Source organism: Colletotrichum spaethianum (genome assembly GCF_022836535.1).
Source record: "Colletotrichum spaethianum MAFF 239500 DNA, contig68, whole genome shotgun sequence".
Taxonomy (NCBI): Eukaryota; Fungi; Ascomycota; class Sordariomycetes; order Glomerellales; family Glomerellaceae; genus Colletotrichum; species Colletotrichum spaethianum.
This window is the reverse complement of record NW_026054838.1, coordinates 49,134-63,740: the sequence shown is the minus strand read 5'-3', so window position 1 is coordinate 63,740 and position 14,607 is coordinate 49,134. Positions and strand designations below refer to the sequence as shown.

The 14,607-nt window shown below is 55.9% G+C and overlaps 6 protein-coding genes across 6 annotated transcripts; 3 read left to right on the top strand and 3 right to left on the bottom strand.

Moving 5' to 3' along the window:
* Nucleotides 1-251: 251 nt before the first annotated feature.
* Nucleotides 252-560, top strand: ColSpa_12630 (uncharacterized protein; the record flags this gene model as incomplete). Its single annotated transcript, XM_049278842.1, has 1 exon — nt 252-560. One exon carries the CDS (start codon nt 252-254, stop codon nt 558-560), a length of 309 nt encoding a protein of 102 aa, XP_049134799.1.
* A 1,161-nt stretch (nt 561-1,721) lies between these two features.
* On the top strand, nt 1,722-3,275 carry ColSpa_12629 (uncharacterized protein; the record flags this gene model as incomplete). The annotated part of the gene is made up of 1 exon (XM_049278841.1): nt 1,722-3,275. The coding sequence occupies one exon, from the start codon at nt 1,722-1,724 to the stop codon at nt 3,273-3,275; it is 1,554 nt and encodes a 517-aa protein (XP_049134798.1).
* Nucleotides 3,276-4,573: 1,298 nt separating this feature from the next.
* On the top strand, nt 4,574-6,716 carry ColSpa_12628 (uncharacterized protein; the record flags this gene model as incomplete). The annotated part of the gene is made up of 4 exons (XM_049278840.1): nt 4,574-5,349; nt 5,419-5,673; nt 5,733-6,019; nt 6,079-6,716. The coding sequence occupies 4 exons, from the start codon at nt 4,574-4,576 to the stop codon at nt 6,714-6,716; spliced, it is 1,956 nt and encodes a 651-aa protein (XP_049134797.1).
* Nucleotides 6,717-7,235: 519 nt separating this feature from the next.
* On the bottom strand, nt 7,236-9,404 carry ColSpa_12627 (high-affinity methionine permease; the record flags this gene model as incomplete). Its single annotated transcript, XM_049278839.1, has 6 exons — nt 7,236-7,479; nt 7,557-8,009; nt 8,066-8,524; nt 8,583-8,754; nt 8,809-9,048; nt 9,125-9,404. The coding sequence occupies 6 exons, from the start codon at nt 9,402-9,404 to the stop codon at nt 7,236-7,238; spliced, it is 1,848 nt and encodes a 615-aa protein (XP_049134796.1).
* Nucleotides 9,405-11,962: 2,558 nt separating this feature from the next.
* ColSpa_12626 (uncharacterized protein) lies at nt 11,963-12,832 on the bottom strand (the record flags this gene model as incomplete). Its single annotated transcript, XM_049278838.1, has 1 exon — nt 11,963-12,832. The coding sequence occupies one exon, from the start codon at nt 12,830-12,832 to the stop codon at nt 11,963-11,965; it is 870 nt and encodes a 289-aa protein (XP_049134795.1).
* A 30-nt stretch (nt 12,833-12,862) lies between these two features.
* ColSpa_12625 (uncharacterized protein) lies at nt 12,863-13,678 on the bottom strand (the record flags this gene model as incomplete). The annotated part of the gene is made up of 2 exons (XM_049278837.1): nt 12,863-12,944; nt 12,999-13,678. The coding sequence occupies 2 exons, from the start codon at nt 13,676-13,678 to the stop codon at nt 12,863-12,865; spliced, it is 762 nt and encodes a 253-aa protein (XP_049134794.1).
* Nucleotides 13,679-14,607: the final 929 nt, after the last annotated feature.

Here is a 14,607-nt window from a genome sequence, read left to right as displayed (position 1 = left end):
CCTGACGCCGAACGCCTCCGTGACCTCTACCGTTGTCGTCGTCGTCGTCGTCGTCGTCGTCGTCACCAAAACCACCTTCACCCAGGCAAACCTGATCGCGTCGCGTCCCATCACCGACACCGACGCGCGCCCCGGGGTCTCGCGCACACAAGGAAAAAAAAAAGAATCCTCGCATCTCTGCTCGCCGGCGCATGTCAGAACCTCCCATCTCTGCGACAACATCGCCGCATCCCCCAACAACTTCGCCCAACATGTCCGCCAGCGTTGTGCGGTCTACCGCCCTTCGAGCCGGCGGTGCCTGTGTGCGCTGCCGCAAGGGCAAGACCAAGTGCGTTTACGAGAACGGTCGCGCTCCCTGCAAGAACTGTGCGAAGGGCATGCACGAATGCTATCTGCCCTCCGAGTCCATGGCTCATCATCACGGCCAGTCGCCCGCCCGCCATACCGCCGCTCATCGCCCTGCCCGCGAGAACCTGCCTGCCTCGGTCCCGGCCGGCGATGTTCGCGCCGCCAACCCGGCCTCTACCACGTCTCGCCACATCCAGACCCCAGAGAAGTAAGTCCGCCTGTCTTTTGTTGCTCGTCCCCGAGCCGAGTCTGCCCATCACCATGTCCCATTCCCTGCCTCGTCCCCTTTCGCCGCGTCGTTTACGCGCTGCGACTACTTTTCGCGTCTGGCAGCGAGCTGCCTCGCGCCGTGTGGCCGGTGTGCTATTCTGGTCTTTCGGCTGTGTCGCCGCCGCCCACCGCCGCCGACCAGGGAGGGAGCTCGGCCCCTTCTGCATGCGGCCTGGGCGCGGTGGCTTGCCCCCCTTCTCATCTGACACGCGGTCCTCGCTTGTTCTCCTTCTGCTTCTGTCCACTCCCTCTCGCACCCCCTTGTTTGTCTTTCCCAAGATCCGTCTGCCTTTGCCTCGATCCCCCAAAGGCGGCATTTCATCTCGAGCCGACGGCATCTTCCACCGCCGCTAGCTTGAGCCTCGGAGCCGCGTTCTGGCCGCACTACCCATCCCTTGTCCCCTTCTAATCAGTCTTTATTTCGTGTGCTATCTCCATCCTCATTTCCCGAATCGAATCCCGTATCCTCCACTCTGCACCCCACTCTTTGCTTCCGGGCCAGTCGCCGGTCCTCTCTCGGTCTCTCCAGGCGCGTGCGCAGAATGCTGACTTGAACCCCCCGCCAGGCTTACTCCGGAGCTCATCCAAGAATGTGAACGCGTCATTTCCAAGACGTACCCGGCCTGTGTTGCCTTTCACAAGCCGTCGTTCATCCAGCAGCTCAAGAATGCCTCTCTCGACCCGGCTCTCATCTACGCACTGCTCACCTGCGCTGCTCGGTACGTACTCTACTTTTATCCTTTTTTCTTCTTCTTTCTCCCCTCACCGGGTTCCCCGACCCCCGATCCCTATCTACTCCCTGGCCTCGTGTTTCACTACTTCCCCCCGCAATGTCCGATTTTTTTGTGGGTGGCGCGGCCTTCCGGTCGGAAGTGTCGTGTCGGCTCAGTTAGCCCCAAATTTCCGGACTTGGGCCGAAAAAGTAATCCACTGTATTTCGTGGTTTGACTTTCGGCCGACTCAGTCCCATGCCGCCCCCATTGCAATCTAGTGGGTGACCACCGCTAACCTCGATCCCTTGCAGGAGTTCCCCCACTCTAATTAGGCGCTATGGTGGCCAATCCGGCGCGACCGGTGCCGCCGAGCACTTCGCCGCCAAGGCCATGGGCATCATCAACCAGAACCTTGACACTCCCAGCCTTGCTGAGATTCAAGCCATCTGCTTGATCATTATCCATGAGTGGGGTTCCCGCAATGCTGTTCGTGCCTACATCTACCTGGGCCAGGCTAGCCGCATGGTCCAGATGTACCGCATCCTTCACAGCCATCATGCTGCCGTCAGCGACGCCGACCGCTTCCTGCAGGACGAGTCGTTCCGCCGTGTGCTCTGGTTGCTATACATCCTCGACTGCCTTCTCACCAGTACGCCCGGCCGACAGCCGGCTTTGTCTGTCAATGACACGTCTGATGTCTCCCTTCCCTGCTCTGACATGAACTTTGCCTTTGGCAATGCAGTCTTTGTTCAGACCATCAACCTGGCGGACCCCTCTCGTATGCCCGCTGGCACTCGCACTGATGACGTGGGCGAGTTTGGTCAGATTGTCCTGGCTACACGCATCTGGCGCGATGTTGTCCAGATGTTGATGACCACGACCACCGAGACGTTTAACGACAATGTCTGCTCCGGTCTGATGGGGGAGATTGAGCGCCTTCGGACCTCTCTCTCGATGCAGTACGTGGACAAGCCTGGCCAGATAAACCTTCACATCACCATGGGCTCTGGCTTCACCTACGCCATGCTCCACTGCATGCTCCACTGCGCCTCCATTTTCATCAACCGCCGCCGTCTCCTGCAGTACGTCACGGCCCCTGGCTTCAACCTGGAGAGCTGGCGTCTCACGCCCCAGTGCCACGAGATCATTGATCGGCTCTTCACTTCGTGCCACAGCACCATCGCCATGTTGACGGCGCTTGAGGCTGGCTTCGACAAGGAGGGCATCATCTGCTTCCCCATTTTCATGCTCTTCTCTTCCTTCACGGCCAGTGCGACCGTCGCCTACCTGTCTCTCAAGGGCCTAACTCCTCCCAACGCCGTTGAGACCGCCGGCCATATCGTGCGCGACGGTCTCCACTTCATGCAAGATGGAGTAGACACTTGGCCCCTGATCAGCTCGTGGCTGCGTCATCTCGCTGTCATGCATAGAGTGCTGGGCAACGATGCCGGTGCCACCAGCCCCAGCGTTGGAGGCACTTCGGTGCCTCCCACCACGGCGCCTGCTGACCAGGCATCCGTTAAGGACGAGGCCGCCTCCAACCCCGACACCAACCCGGACGCCATGGACTACGACCAGGCCTCCAACGCCGCGGCGCCTCAGGGCCCTGTCAGCAACAACCATACCGCCTCTGTGAGCGAGAGTGGCCGCGACAGCGAGCCTCCTGCCCCCCAACCTCGCCGTCCCGGTGTGACCACTATCAACGGTGGCTCCGGTGGTGTTGGCACTCCAGCTTCCGCAAGCCCTCCCCCTCCCCAGCCCCAGGCCGAGGTCAAGCAGTCCACCGAGATGCTGCCGCAGCCCCCCAACGCCAACGGCGTTCCTTCTGCAGAGCCGGCCGCTTCTGTGCCTCAGGACATGACGGCCAGTGAGCTGTGCTCTGCATTCGAGCGGCAGCTGCTCGAGCTGGACGACCTTGCCGCTTTCATGGGTGGTGGCGTTTGACTCACCTCTTGATTAAGATTTACCTCTTGATGGAGAGACTTTCATCAAATCAACATTACGACTTGACCCCGTTTCGGACCGGCATATTGTACAGTACGACTAAAATACCCTGCGACTGACTTCGTGATCTTGCACCGGGCGGTCTGTCTTTCGACACCGCCTCTTGAGTGGGAATCAATTTGCTTTGATTCATGGGGAGAGGAATGGTGATGGGGTGGTGATATACGTGGATTAGTGGACATCGTCTGGAGGGGTCCCTCCAATGCTTTCCCCTCCAGAAGTGAATGGTCTGTGCAAGGGTAATGAGATTCATTTTGGCGTTGGGAGATCGAGTCGATGAATGGCTTCGGCTGGGCTCTACGGAGACGTTGGCGGTTGTGTTTTTTTTCTGCGATCGGGGCAACATCAATGACCTGGCATTGCTTTCCTCGAGGTTACGCTGCACCCAGTCATGGCAGCACGGGATGGCGTTTTGGACTCGTTGCTTGATAGCTTTTCAATCGAATACCCGTGGCACATGATGCTTCATACGCATTGGGCGATTGTGGTTGACAGTGACACGCAATAAATAGGAGGCTGCCCGTGACATTATTCGTAGCATGGCGAGATATTTCTCCAACGTTTGACAATTGAGGCTTGCCAATCTCGGGGCTAAGGAAAAGAGGGACGTCGAAGCCAGTCCGCTTCTTCATCTCAATTCTCATCCCTTTTCTCCAGTCAATGCCCTGTGTATGAGGCCAGAGTGAGGAGCCGCAACTCACTGTTCAAGCGGATGCCCTGACCGGCATTCGGGCCATAATGCAATGCCGTTTCCGGGTTTATGTCCGTGCACCACATGCAAGCCACAGCCCCGGGCCAGTAAACAGATGTCAGCAGCGGACGGGCGGGATTTGAATTCTTAGTCTTCCAACTCCGACTATTTACGTACATATGCGCCAGGGTCCTTGAGATCGCCCACCCCTAAGCCAAACCCGGCGGGTTTCGATTGTCTCGTTCTGCTTTCTGTCATTCCATCACACATTGACTTCCAGTCTCCCACTGTTGCTAAACGGCTTTTGTGAACAGAATTGAGATCTGAAGCCCGGCTTGCGATAACCAGAGTTTGGAGGCTGCAGCCAGAAAGCTTGGCGGCCCGACTCCTTCGCGCCCCCCCTGGAACCTTGGTGTACTGCACACCTCACGATCATACGTACAGCAGGAGTCAGGTCCGCCCGCGGAACCGGGGACTCCGGACCTTCGGCCCGCTCCCATTAGAGGGTACCCTTCTTGTATAATCTTCTCTTTCCACTCAATCCCGGATGCCGACCGGAGTCGAAACCCACGACTCGGGCTCGGCCCATTCCGCCAGCGGAGGCATCGCCGCGCCGTACGGGCGCGCGTGTACCAACTGCTCCCGGGCCAAGTGCAAATGCATCCTCCGCCCCGTCGGTGGGGCCTGCGAGCGCTGCCACCGGCTCAGCAAGGCGTGCCAGCCGAGCAACCCCATCCGCAAACGCTCCAAGAAGCCGCCCTCCAGCAGGACGGCACAGCTGGAGGAGAAGCTCGACGGGCTCGTCACATTGTTGCGCCAGTCGGGTCGACCGAACCTCCCTGCCGACCTCGGTGCCGATTTCAACATCCCCGGCCCCATCCCCTCGTCAGCGACGGCCGCGAGGGAGTCGTTTTCGGAGATGGGCGGCATGCGCGGCGGGTTCGGGCCGGCGTCGGGCGGGGAGGATAGCGAGCGGGCGCGTGGGAACTCTCTTCCGACGCCGACGCAGACTGACAGCCCCGAGGGGACGAGGTTCGGAGACGAGCTGCCGTCTCCAGATGAGGCGGAGGCGCTGTTCGAGGCGTTCCGGGGGCAGAATCTAAAGTATTTTCCTTTCTTGTCATTCAAGGCTACAATGACGGCGCAAGAGCTGAGGGCCGAGAGGCCGTTCCTATGGCTTTGTATCATGACGGTAGCTGCCAAGGTGACGAGCCAGCAGCTTGCGTTGGGGCAGCGGGTGCGGCAGGTTGTGAGCCAGAAGCTGCTCATCGAGAACGAGAGGAGCATCGATTACCTCCTCGGGCTCTTGGTGATTTTGGGATGGTGAGTTTGCGTCCTTGGTTTGGTCTCGATGATGTTGGGAAAGGAGAGTTGACTGACTTTTTGGCCCAGGGCGAACCACCAGCTCGGGAACAAGCCCTTCATGTGCCTGTTCTGCCAGATCGCGATCGGCCTCGTGTTTGACTTGGGACTGTCCCGTGACCCGTTGGATGGCCTGAACCCGTTTCTCTGCTGGAAGGCCGCCCAGGAGAGGGCCGATAGGGACAAGACCGGGGTCGTCCCCCAGACCCTCTATGTCAAGTCGCAGATGCCGCGGACGATGGAGCAGCGGAGGGCGGTTGTTGCCTGCTACCTGGTCACGTCAGCGTAAGCATCCCATCCCAGGCGTAAAATCCCTTTTACAGCCTCGGCTGACCTTGTCACAGCATCGCCAGTTTCTTGGGGAAGATGGACCCCCTGCGCTGGACATCGCACATGGACGAGTGTCTCCAGATCCTCGATAGCCAACCCGAGAGCTCATCGGACCGCAGCCTTGTCGCCCTTGTCAAAATGCAGTTGCTAAAGGACGAGGCCGCCAAGCTGTCGTTTCGATCCGACGCGCCACTGGACGCAATAGACGGCTCAAAGCCGCCGGCGGCCATGTACGTCAAGCTATTAAAAGCGCAGCTGCAGCGGATCATCCAGAGCCTGCCACCAGAACTTCAAAGCACGGGTTCGTCTCTATCCTCACACCATCCGCCCCCAACAAGACTAATCAATGCCTCTCCATAGACACCATCATCGCCCAACTCCACTGCACCGAGCTCTCCATCCAGGAGGTTGCCCTCGCCTCCAAAAACGGCGCCTATGTCCCCGCCAACCTCCCCGACATTGCACGGCTCGACATCCTCTACGGGTGCCTCCACGCCGTGAAAGCCTGGTTCGACCACTTTTTCACCCTCCCGCCGGCCAGCTACTTCTCGATCGCCTTCCTCACCTTTGCGCAGCTGAGCTACTGCACGGTCGCGCTGTACCGCCTCTCGGTGCTCGAGGACCCCGTCTGGGACCGCGCGAGCGTGCGCTCAACCATTGACCTCATCGCGACGCTCGACGAGATCGGAAACCGCTTCATGAGGGTCTGCGGCGAAGCCGACTTGAATCAGGACGTTGAGGAGGGCAACGCCTTCTCCAAGGCCGTCAAGACGATCAAGGGGTTGAAGAGCACGTGGGAGGTGGCATTGATGCCGTTCGCCAAGGCGGCGGATCCGGCAGATCCGGCAGCGGTCGGTGTTGCCGGCGCGGGCCCGGCTGTGCTTGGGGCCGGGGGGCTGATGCCGGCTGGCCTCGGCGAAGCGGAGCTGGGACAGTTTGGATTTGATCTAATGGACAATCGGTGGTTTACCGACATCTTTGCTCCTTTTGACTTTTGATGCATTTTTGGACGGATACCGGTTTGGGGCATTGGGATTGGTGGATGGGCATGTCATGTATGGGAATCCCAGATCGGGACCGGCGTTGGACTCACACGGGGGCTCTGTTTTTGAAGTCTACTTCGCCGCTCAGTAGCCTACGATCTTGTGCACTTGACGGATGGTGCATATCGATACTTACTCTCTTCCTGCTCTCGTGGTCGCCTCCTGTGTTGCTTTTTCGTGACTCCGGCCTTGCTTACAGCCTTTCAGTAAGAGTTCCACATGTGGACAGCTGTTTGATATCGTCACACGGTTTCATACTGAGTACAGTAGTAGGTGTTTGAATTTCAGAAACGTGAGAGTTAAAATGCCGGATGGACATTCCCTGCTACGCATCCATCCTAACTGCTTGGATCGAGATGACCATGAGCGGAATACGCAGCCAGGACACTGGACTGCCTGTTGCGCCAATTGTCGCGTTTGTTCAAGTCATACAGTTATCCTCTCTACCACCCCATCTCATCCTATCATCTTCTCTCAAAACCCCTTTTCGTTCGAGTTGCTGGACTCGAGCTCGGTTGTGACGCGTCTCCGTCGGAGATTGCCAGCCTCGTCGTGCTCCTCGTCCCATCGGGCAACCTCGGCCTTGGGTATCCTGACAAGACGGTGCGTGTTGGCGCCATTGGAGTCGACGTCGACAATTTCGGTGCGGATCTCGTAGCCCAACCAACGAGGGAGCAGGTACATCCAGAAGACGTAGTACAGAATGCAAAGCAGGATGCTGGAAAAGAACATGAGCAAATCGTTCAAATCAGATGGGATAGACCCTGGGCATATTAGGGATTGATGGAAACTCACATTCCAATGCCGACGACGCAGTAGGTCGCGTACCAGAAGCTAACGCTGCCGGCGTACGGGCCGCCCTTTGGCGGCCACCAGGGCATCGCCAAGACAAAGACCTGGATGGCGAGGAAAAAGACAACGACGAAGTCCCAGGCGCGAAACTCGGAACGGCTGATGCCGGAGCGTTGGCGGCGGCGGCGCAGGACAAAGACACCTAGTGTCATGGCGAAGTTGAACATGGCGCTTGGGTAGCTGGCCAAGTCGACGACTGTGTGCGTGTTAGCAGCTGTTGCACGTGTTTTGGACCGGGATATCCAAAGGGCTGAGCATACCGAAAGAGAAGGCGTCGCCGGCGGGGGCGCGACAATCATGATGAAGGTCATGATCCACTTGAGCATGTATGGGCCCAGGGGGGTTCCGAAGGGCTTGGTCGAGACCCAGAAGTTGGTGAACGGGAGCACACCTTGTCTGCGTTGGGAGTCAGCATCAACCTGGATCAGTCGGGTGGAGGGCCGGTGACATACCGGCCAATCTCGCGGATCATGCGCGAAGACCCAATCAGCACAGCCAGTAGGTTTCCGAACGCGCTCAGAAGCACGAGGAAGTTCAGGACGTTGGCGGCAGACTTGCTCCCGCCAAAGAGCTTGGAGAAGAAGACGGCGGCCGCAATCTCGCTGGCCTCGGCGAACTCGGCCTTGGGCACGGCTGCGAAGTAGGCAATGTTACAGAGCATGTAGAGGATGGCGACGGTCATCAGCGAGATGATGCCGTTCTTCTTGAGGGTCGGGATCGGGTTCTTGATCTCGTTGGTCATGTTGAAGGCGTTGTAGTAGCCGGCGTACGAGAAGATGATGCTGACGAGGGCATTAGACAAGTCGTTGCCGTTGCTAGTCGTGCCCTCGAAAGCGTTGCGGAAGTTGGCCTTGGGGTCGGGGATGTGCTTGATGTTCCCGCCAAGGACGACGAGGCCTGCGATGCTGATGCTTGGGGGATGTTAGTGCTGCGTGGCTGAGGGGCAAGGTTGGTTTAGGGCACACGTACAAGAGTAGCGTGAGAAGCTTCAGGACGCCGATGAAGTTGACGAGCCAGAGGGAGTATCGGTTGTGGGCGAGAACACAGATGACGGCGAGCGTGTAAGCGGCAATCGCAACGCCGCGCATCTGCCACTCCGATGGCGTGATGTCTGCCATTCTCCAGAGGTATCTGGACAACACTAGCAGAGAGTTAGCAATCTAGCATCGTCCACGTCAGTATCGAGGTCACTTACCAACAGCGTTACTGCTGCTGAACGACAAGATCACCGATTGAACGGCGAAAGCCACGGGGAAGAAGTGCTTCGGCCGGGGGTATGCCTGCTCCAGGTAGACAACTTCCGAGCCGCTTCGGTTGGGGAAGTAGCTGGCCAGCTCGAGGTAGACGCTGAAGCCGGCGGAAGCCATGAGGAAGCCGATGACCCAGTAGATCAGAGCCAAACCAATGGAGCCGGTTCTGTTGAGAATACTCGCAGCTGTGAAATGCGTCAGAAGGGTTTGTGCCGTCGCAATCTTCCGGAGGGGAAGTCCATCTATTTCGTCCCAACTTACGGGTAGAGAATACACCAGTTCCGATCATCATGTTAACGTTCAAGAATATGATCGCGACCCAATTGACGTGGTACCCCAGCGGCGAATCAGCCTCGACAGGCGCGCCGATGGCCTCCTGATAAGACGGCTTGGAGCCGTTACCACCCTTCACCCTGGTGTAGGCGAGGTCGCCATCGTGGATGATGGAAGGTTCCGAGTCGCTGGCTTCGGGGTCGACGCGGACGGTGGAATCGGCGCCACCCGACTTGTCGCCGCTTGGGAAGAGCTTCGAAAAGACCATTATTGATCGCCCAAGAACTGTGTCTGCGAACAAGATTGTTGGCGGACTGGGAAATGGGGAGACGCCAGGATGGCAAAGGTGGAAAGACCTGTTGGTTCAGGAGAGCCGGAGGGACGATGAACTCTCACATAAAAACATGCATGGCTAGCCTTGGATATATACGTCCACGAAGAGCAGCTCACCACCCGCGGTGTCCCCGACTCGTGTCTCCAGCTCGATACTAAGAGGCAAAATCACACAATCGACGCTTTCTTGGCTTAATTCTACCCAATCCATGCTTCAGCTGGCTCGATAAGTCGACATTGGTCCTCTTGGCAATGAAAACTTCTCGGGCGCAGGAAGCACGCAATGAGGGTCCCTCAATCTTGGGACTTTGCCCGATGAACCTGGCTTGAACAGTTCTCGCCTGCCCCCATCCCTTGCCATCATGTCCAGATGTCGCGAGGGCGAGTGCAACGTCTCAACGCCGAAAAATTAATGAAGTGACAGAGCAAGGGGCAGGGATCGGGCGCGTTCCCCGGCTACGTGAGCACTCGGCGTTTCCACTGCGGCTTGTCCCTAGGGTCTGTGTGTCTGTTGGAAGTCTGCATGTCCGTTGAAACTGAGTGGTGGTTGGAATTGGATGGTGGTTGAGACCCCGTCCACTAGTGTTTCTACCCGCGCTGAGAACCCACCCCCGCGCGGCGTGCCCACTTGTTCATTGGGGGGCGTGGGGAGGTTGCGATGTAGTAAGGCCGAAGGCAAATGACGACATCCACTGCAAGTAGTTATGTGGCCGCGACGGGCGACGGTGGCCGCGGGATTTACGATGACTGGAACTTTATCACCAGATGTTTCCGAGCATTTGGGTCTGCTCCGCGGATTTTGACACTTGCGACGCGGCGAACACATGGGTGCGACGTGATGTGGGATGAGACCATAAGACGAGAGCGAGGACTAGCGCCTTTTGGGCGTAGGTACATGATGTGAGCTCTAAAGCTTGAAGCTGTCTGTAGTCCGCAGTCAGATTATACTGGATATGGACTGAGTCAAGCAGGATGCTTGGAACCGAAGCTGCATTGCCACTTGCAGTTCATGTTCACTCGGGTCCATGGTCCCAAAATGGGCAGCCAAGAATCACAACAAGGGTATATCACTGTGCGGAAGGCTTGGCTAGGACGCCTATTTCCAATTTCGAGATCTCGAGCCTCAAGTCAAGCCAGGAGGATCTCATGGTTTACCTTATGAAAATACATCCCACTCACGGCGCGCGGCGACTCCTTCGGTCGAGATCTCGAAGGAGGGCTTGGCCGCGCGCGGCAGACGTAGGGAGCGCTCGCGCTACGCAGCGGATGTGAAGCGCGGAACTGCCGTCGAGAATGGAAAAAACCGCGATTTGCCGGGACTAAGTTTTCTGTCGGTCTCTTATCAAGCGCTGTCTACCTTCCCTATACGACCAAGCGGGGGAAATGAAGTCTCGCTTCCTGGGTGGGCAGGTTCTTGGTTCATGTCGACATCGGACCGCTGCATAGCGCAATTGATGACTGAGGAAATGCACTGACCAACGTAGAACATTGGTGCGAGGACTACGCTGCTAAGGTGATTTGTTCATGCCATCGTTCAATAGCAATTAAAAAGAGTATTACTCGCCAGACGGGATCCGAAGAGGGCTCATCAGCCGTTTATATGTATGTGGACATGCACCGACTCAGGCGTCTTGAAAAGAGCCATGTTTGATCTTGGAGAAAGAGGCCGATCGCCCGCGATTGTGGAGACCCGGGGGGTCGTAGCAGACTTCCAGGGTAGTGTGGACCTAGATTCCAGATGAGTGGGTGTTTGTGGTCTCGTGTGGACACCGCAGACCAAGTCGAATTTGAGCCAAGCCAAAAGGAATCAAATCGAATTGACTGTTTGGACATGGAAACGGGATCTGGCGCTATAAAGCGATAGGAAGTTGGACCGGCTTTCCCGTCGGAACCTGTCCGGAGCGGCGCCGGTGAGTCGGCAAGAAGTCTCCGCACGATGGGGACAAGAGACGACCGAGGTTGGCCGGGAAGCCGGGGGCACTCTGGCCAAAGAGTCGACGGAACTCTAGAAAGCAGCAAACTCCCTAGCCGCAAAATGAACTACTACGCTGAACTTAATGAGATACCCCGAAAGGTTGTTGAGGTGGAGACATCAATAAGACCTACAGATAATTCAACTTTTTTTCTAACCTGATATAGAAGATTTTCATCTACGAAGCCACTGAAGTAGTCTTCTTGCAACTCACTCAGTCAGTGTAGCTGGAACAGGTAATCAGAATTCCATCACATCCTCTACTGCCTAGCGCATCTTGTACATGTATATTTAGGCCATAAGCTTTTACCCTCCACGAGTGGGCTGTCACCTGCTCATCAAAGATCTGGTCTTCCTGGAAACTCTTTCCTGCGCAAAGCTGAACCAAACTATGTTTGCAACTGCTGGATCTATTGTAAAGTTGCAGCATTGTGTTAAAGCATGCGTTACAGACCCCTTGAATATCCTAGACACGGCCCTCGCATGTTTGCAATTGGCACAGAAGCAGAGTCGCCTACTATCTACAGCTTCTTGTCAATAGGGCTGTTGCCATTCACGTACTTCCAGAGGCGACTGATCTTGTACACTTCCTTTTCATCCGAGTGGCCGTTTATGCCGTGGTGAGCAGTTCCATCACTTCCGTTTGTAAGCTTTCGCTGCTCATCAATTTTCCAGGGATCATTGCGAATGTTCGTCATTGATGCCATGAAGGTCCCTGGGAGAGGAGAGCCATCCCCGTTAGTCTGGACTCTGCTGAGACTATCATCAAGTGGGAAGATGTTGTCAAGGTAGTGCTGGTTGAACTGGTGGCCCGAGCCGCTGCGCTCTATCAATACACCCTCGTAGGCATTCCACTCCGAATCCAGCTTGTTGGCCTGCTTGCTCGCCGTCTTGGTTGTTGCTTTGATGATCTGAGTCTTCCTCGCAATAAGAGCGGTGATTTCGCCGAGGCGAAGGAAGCGGCCATCCTTTTTGGCCGTCTGCTTCTTGAAGTGAAGCACACCCCATCGAGAAACAAAATCTTTAGAGTTGGCGTAGTGCTCAATATGGCGAATGGCACGGTCCTTGGTTCTGGGCACGGCATGCTCTTTCTTGACGCGAGGGTTATTGAAGTGGTTTGCGGCATTGCCGAATGTGAAAATCTCCAGCTTCTGCAGGACCTCACGGGGGTGTTGGTTGATGAGCCAGTCGAGAATGATGCTACCTTCGAGACCGCCCTGTGAGTGCAGAATGAGGATAACCTTCTTTTTCTCAGGGTTGAGGAGCGCGTCCGAAATATGAGAGAAGCAGATTCTGGTGTCCGCGGTACCGAAGTACAGGCAGCGCTCAAGAAGACACTGTATGACGTCGAAGATTATTCCGGCACTAGTTGTCACATCAGCCAAGGTCATTATGAGGATTCACATGTAGTCTTTGTTCACTCACGTCCGGTTGTGCACGCCCTTAACTTCACGGTGGAAAGTCAATGAGATACGGTCAATGTTGCTCTGCAACCAGTTTTTCCTGTTCGTCCATCAGTCCTACTCGCGAAACGTATTTGACGCAACAGGAACTCACCCGACAGCAACTCCATTCAAGAAAATCCATTCTTCATCTGCATGGTCCTCCCTCCATTGTGCGGTGGCTGGGAACTGCTTCGACATGATGAATCCGTCAGGCATCCAGCCATTGAGCGCGAAGCAGGCAACAAAGTTGATGCCCACGAAGAGGCCAACGTAAGCTACGAAGACATTGAAAGAGAGGACGCTCAGAAAGGGAAGGGACAGAAGAAAGGCCGATTGGGTGGCCATGAGAATCATGTGGAAGGTAATATCGTATATGTTATTCCAGGACGGGTAAAGCTCGTCCATCGGGCCGGAGTGGAAGTAGGTCTGAGCCCATGCTTGGAACTGGCGATGAAGTTGGCTGACAAGAAAGCGAGGTTGCTCTCTGAATCTGTTGTCGACTCCAAGACGAAATGAGCGTGCGGGGGGCTGAGCCCAGAATGGGAAGACAATGCAAGGAAGGTAGATGATGTTCTTGAGAAACAGTTTAGTGTCACTCCAGAGCAAACTCCAAGGTGGGCCAGTGTAATAGTACGCTGGCCTAAGGGAAGGATCCTTGGAGCTTCGGGAAACATCTGTTCCATTGCCGTCTTTGCCGTAGGCGTTGATCTGGAACTCCGTGCCGGAGTGAACCACGATCTTCTTTTCAGTCACGTCCTTCGGCAAGGAATATGTAACGTCAACTGCGGCCATCTTTGCAACTGAAGAGTGGGCGATTAAGACGGGAAATGAAATAGACAGTGAGTAAGACGATATGGAGACTTTAGTACATGAATCTTGGTGGTTTATATTGCCCATGGGCGAAGTAGTGTGTGCAGCTCAAATCGTTGTTCTTGACGGGTTGTCTGCTCTCATGCCATGCTTGCCCTAGAATGCCGAAAGTGAAGCTTCTGAGCCAGGAATTTGGAGCAAACCTTGCTGTCTCAAAATCACATGCCCAATACCTTTGACTTCCATTTCACGTGTCGAATCGCCTTCCTGATGTGAATCCCACAAGGTGCGAAAAAGCGCAGTATGGACAGAAACAGCCGACCCAGGTATGGTGGCGCTCAAGGTAGTGTTTTCACCACAATCACTTTGCATTCAACTTGGCCCATCAAGTTTAGAAGATAGGGATAAGGTTGCAAACTCTTGTGATGGTTAGAGGTATGGGAGACGGGAGGGGTGAGAATTGGAATTCTAGCATGCCTCCTCTTCTCCATCACGCGCCATGGCAAGACAACAGCGTGCCTAGCATCAAGAAGCTGAATGCTAGTCTGACCATCTTGCGTCCCATGTCTCAGAATTTGGCATCCTTTTGCAAGCTCTCCACACTTGGCGCATACGTGTGCTTAGACTGTTACCCCAATACCCTGTTCGATCCGGTTGCGGGCCGCTAGTCTTCCCGCTTTCGTATATGCACTTCCTTCTGGCAAATTGTGGCTAAGTGACGGGCGCAGAACAGCCAATCGGCTTAATCTCCTGGTCAAGAATGAGGGATTGAAAGTTTAGTCGCATGGGAGTAGCTCTACGTTGAGCATGCTCGTTGTGCCATCCTCGGCAACTGGTAAGATTCCCGTCTCATTAATCACACCAATAACAGTAGTCGACCTTCAATAATTCCAGTGAAACCTGAAACATAA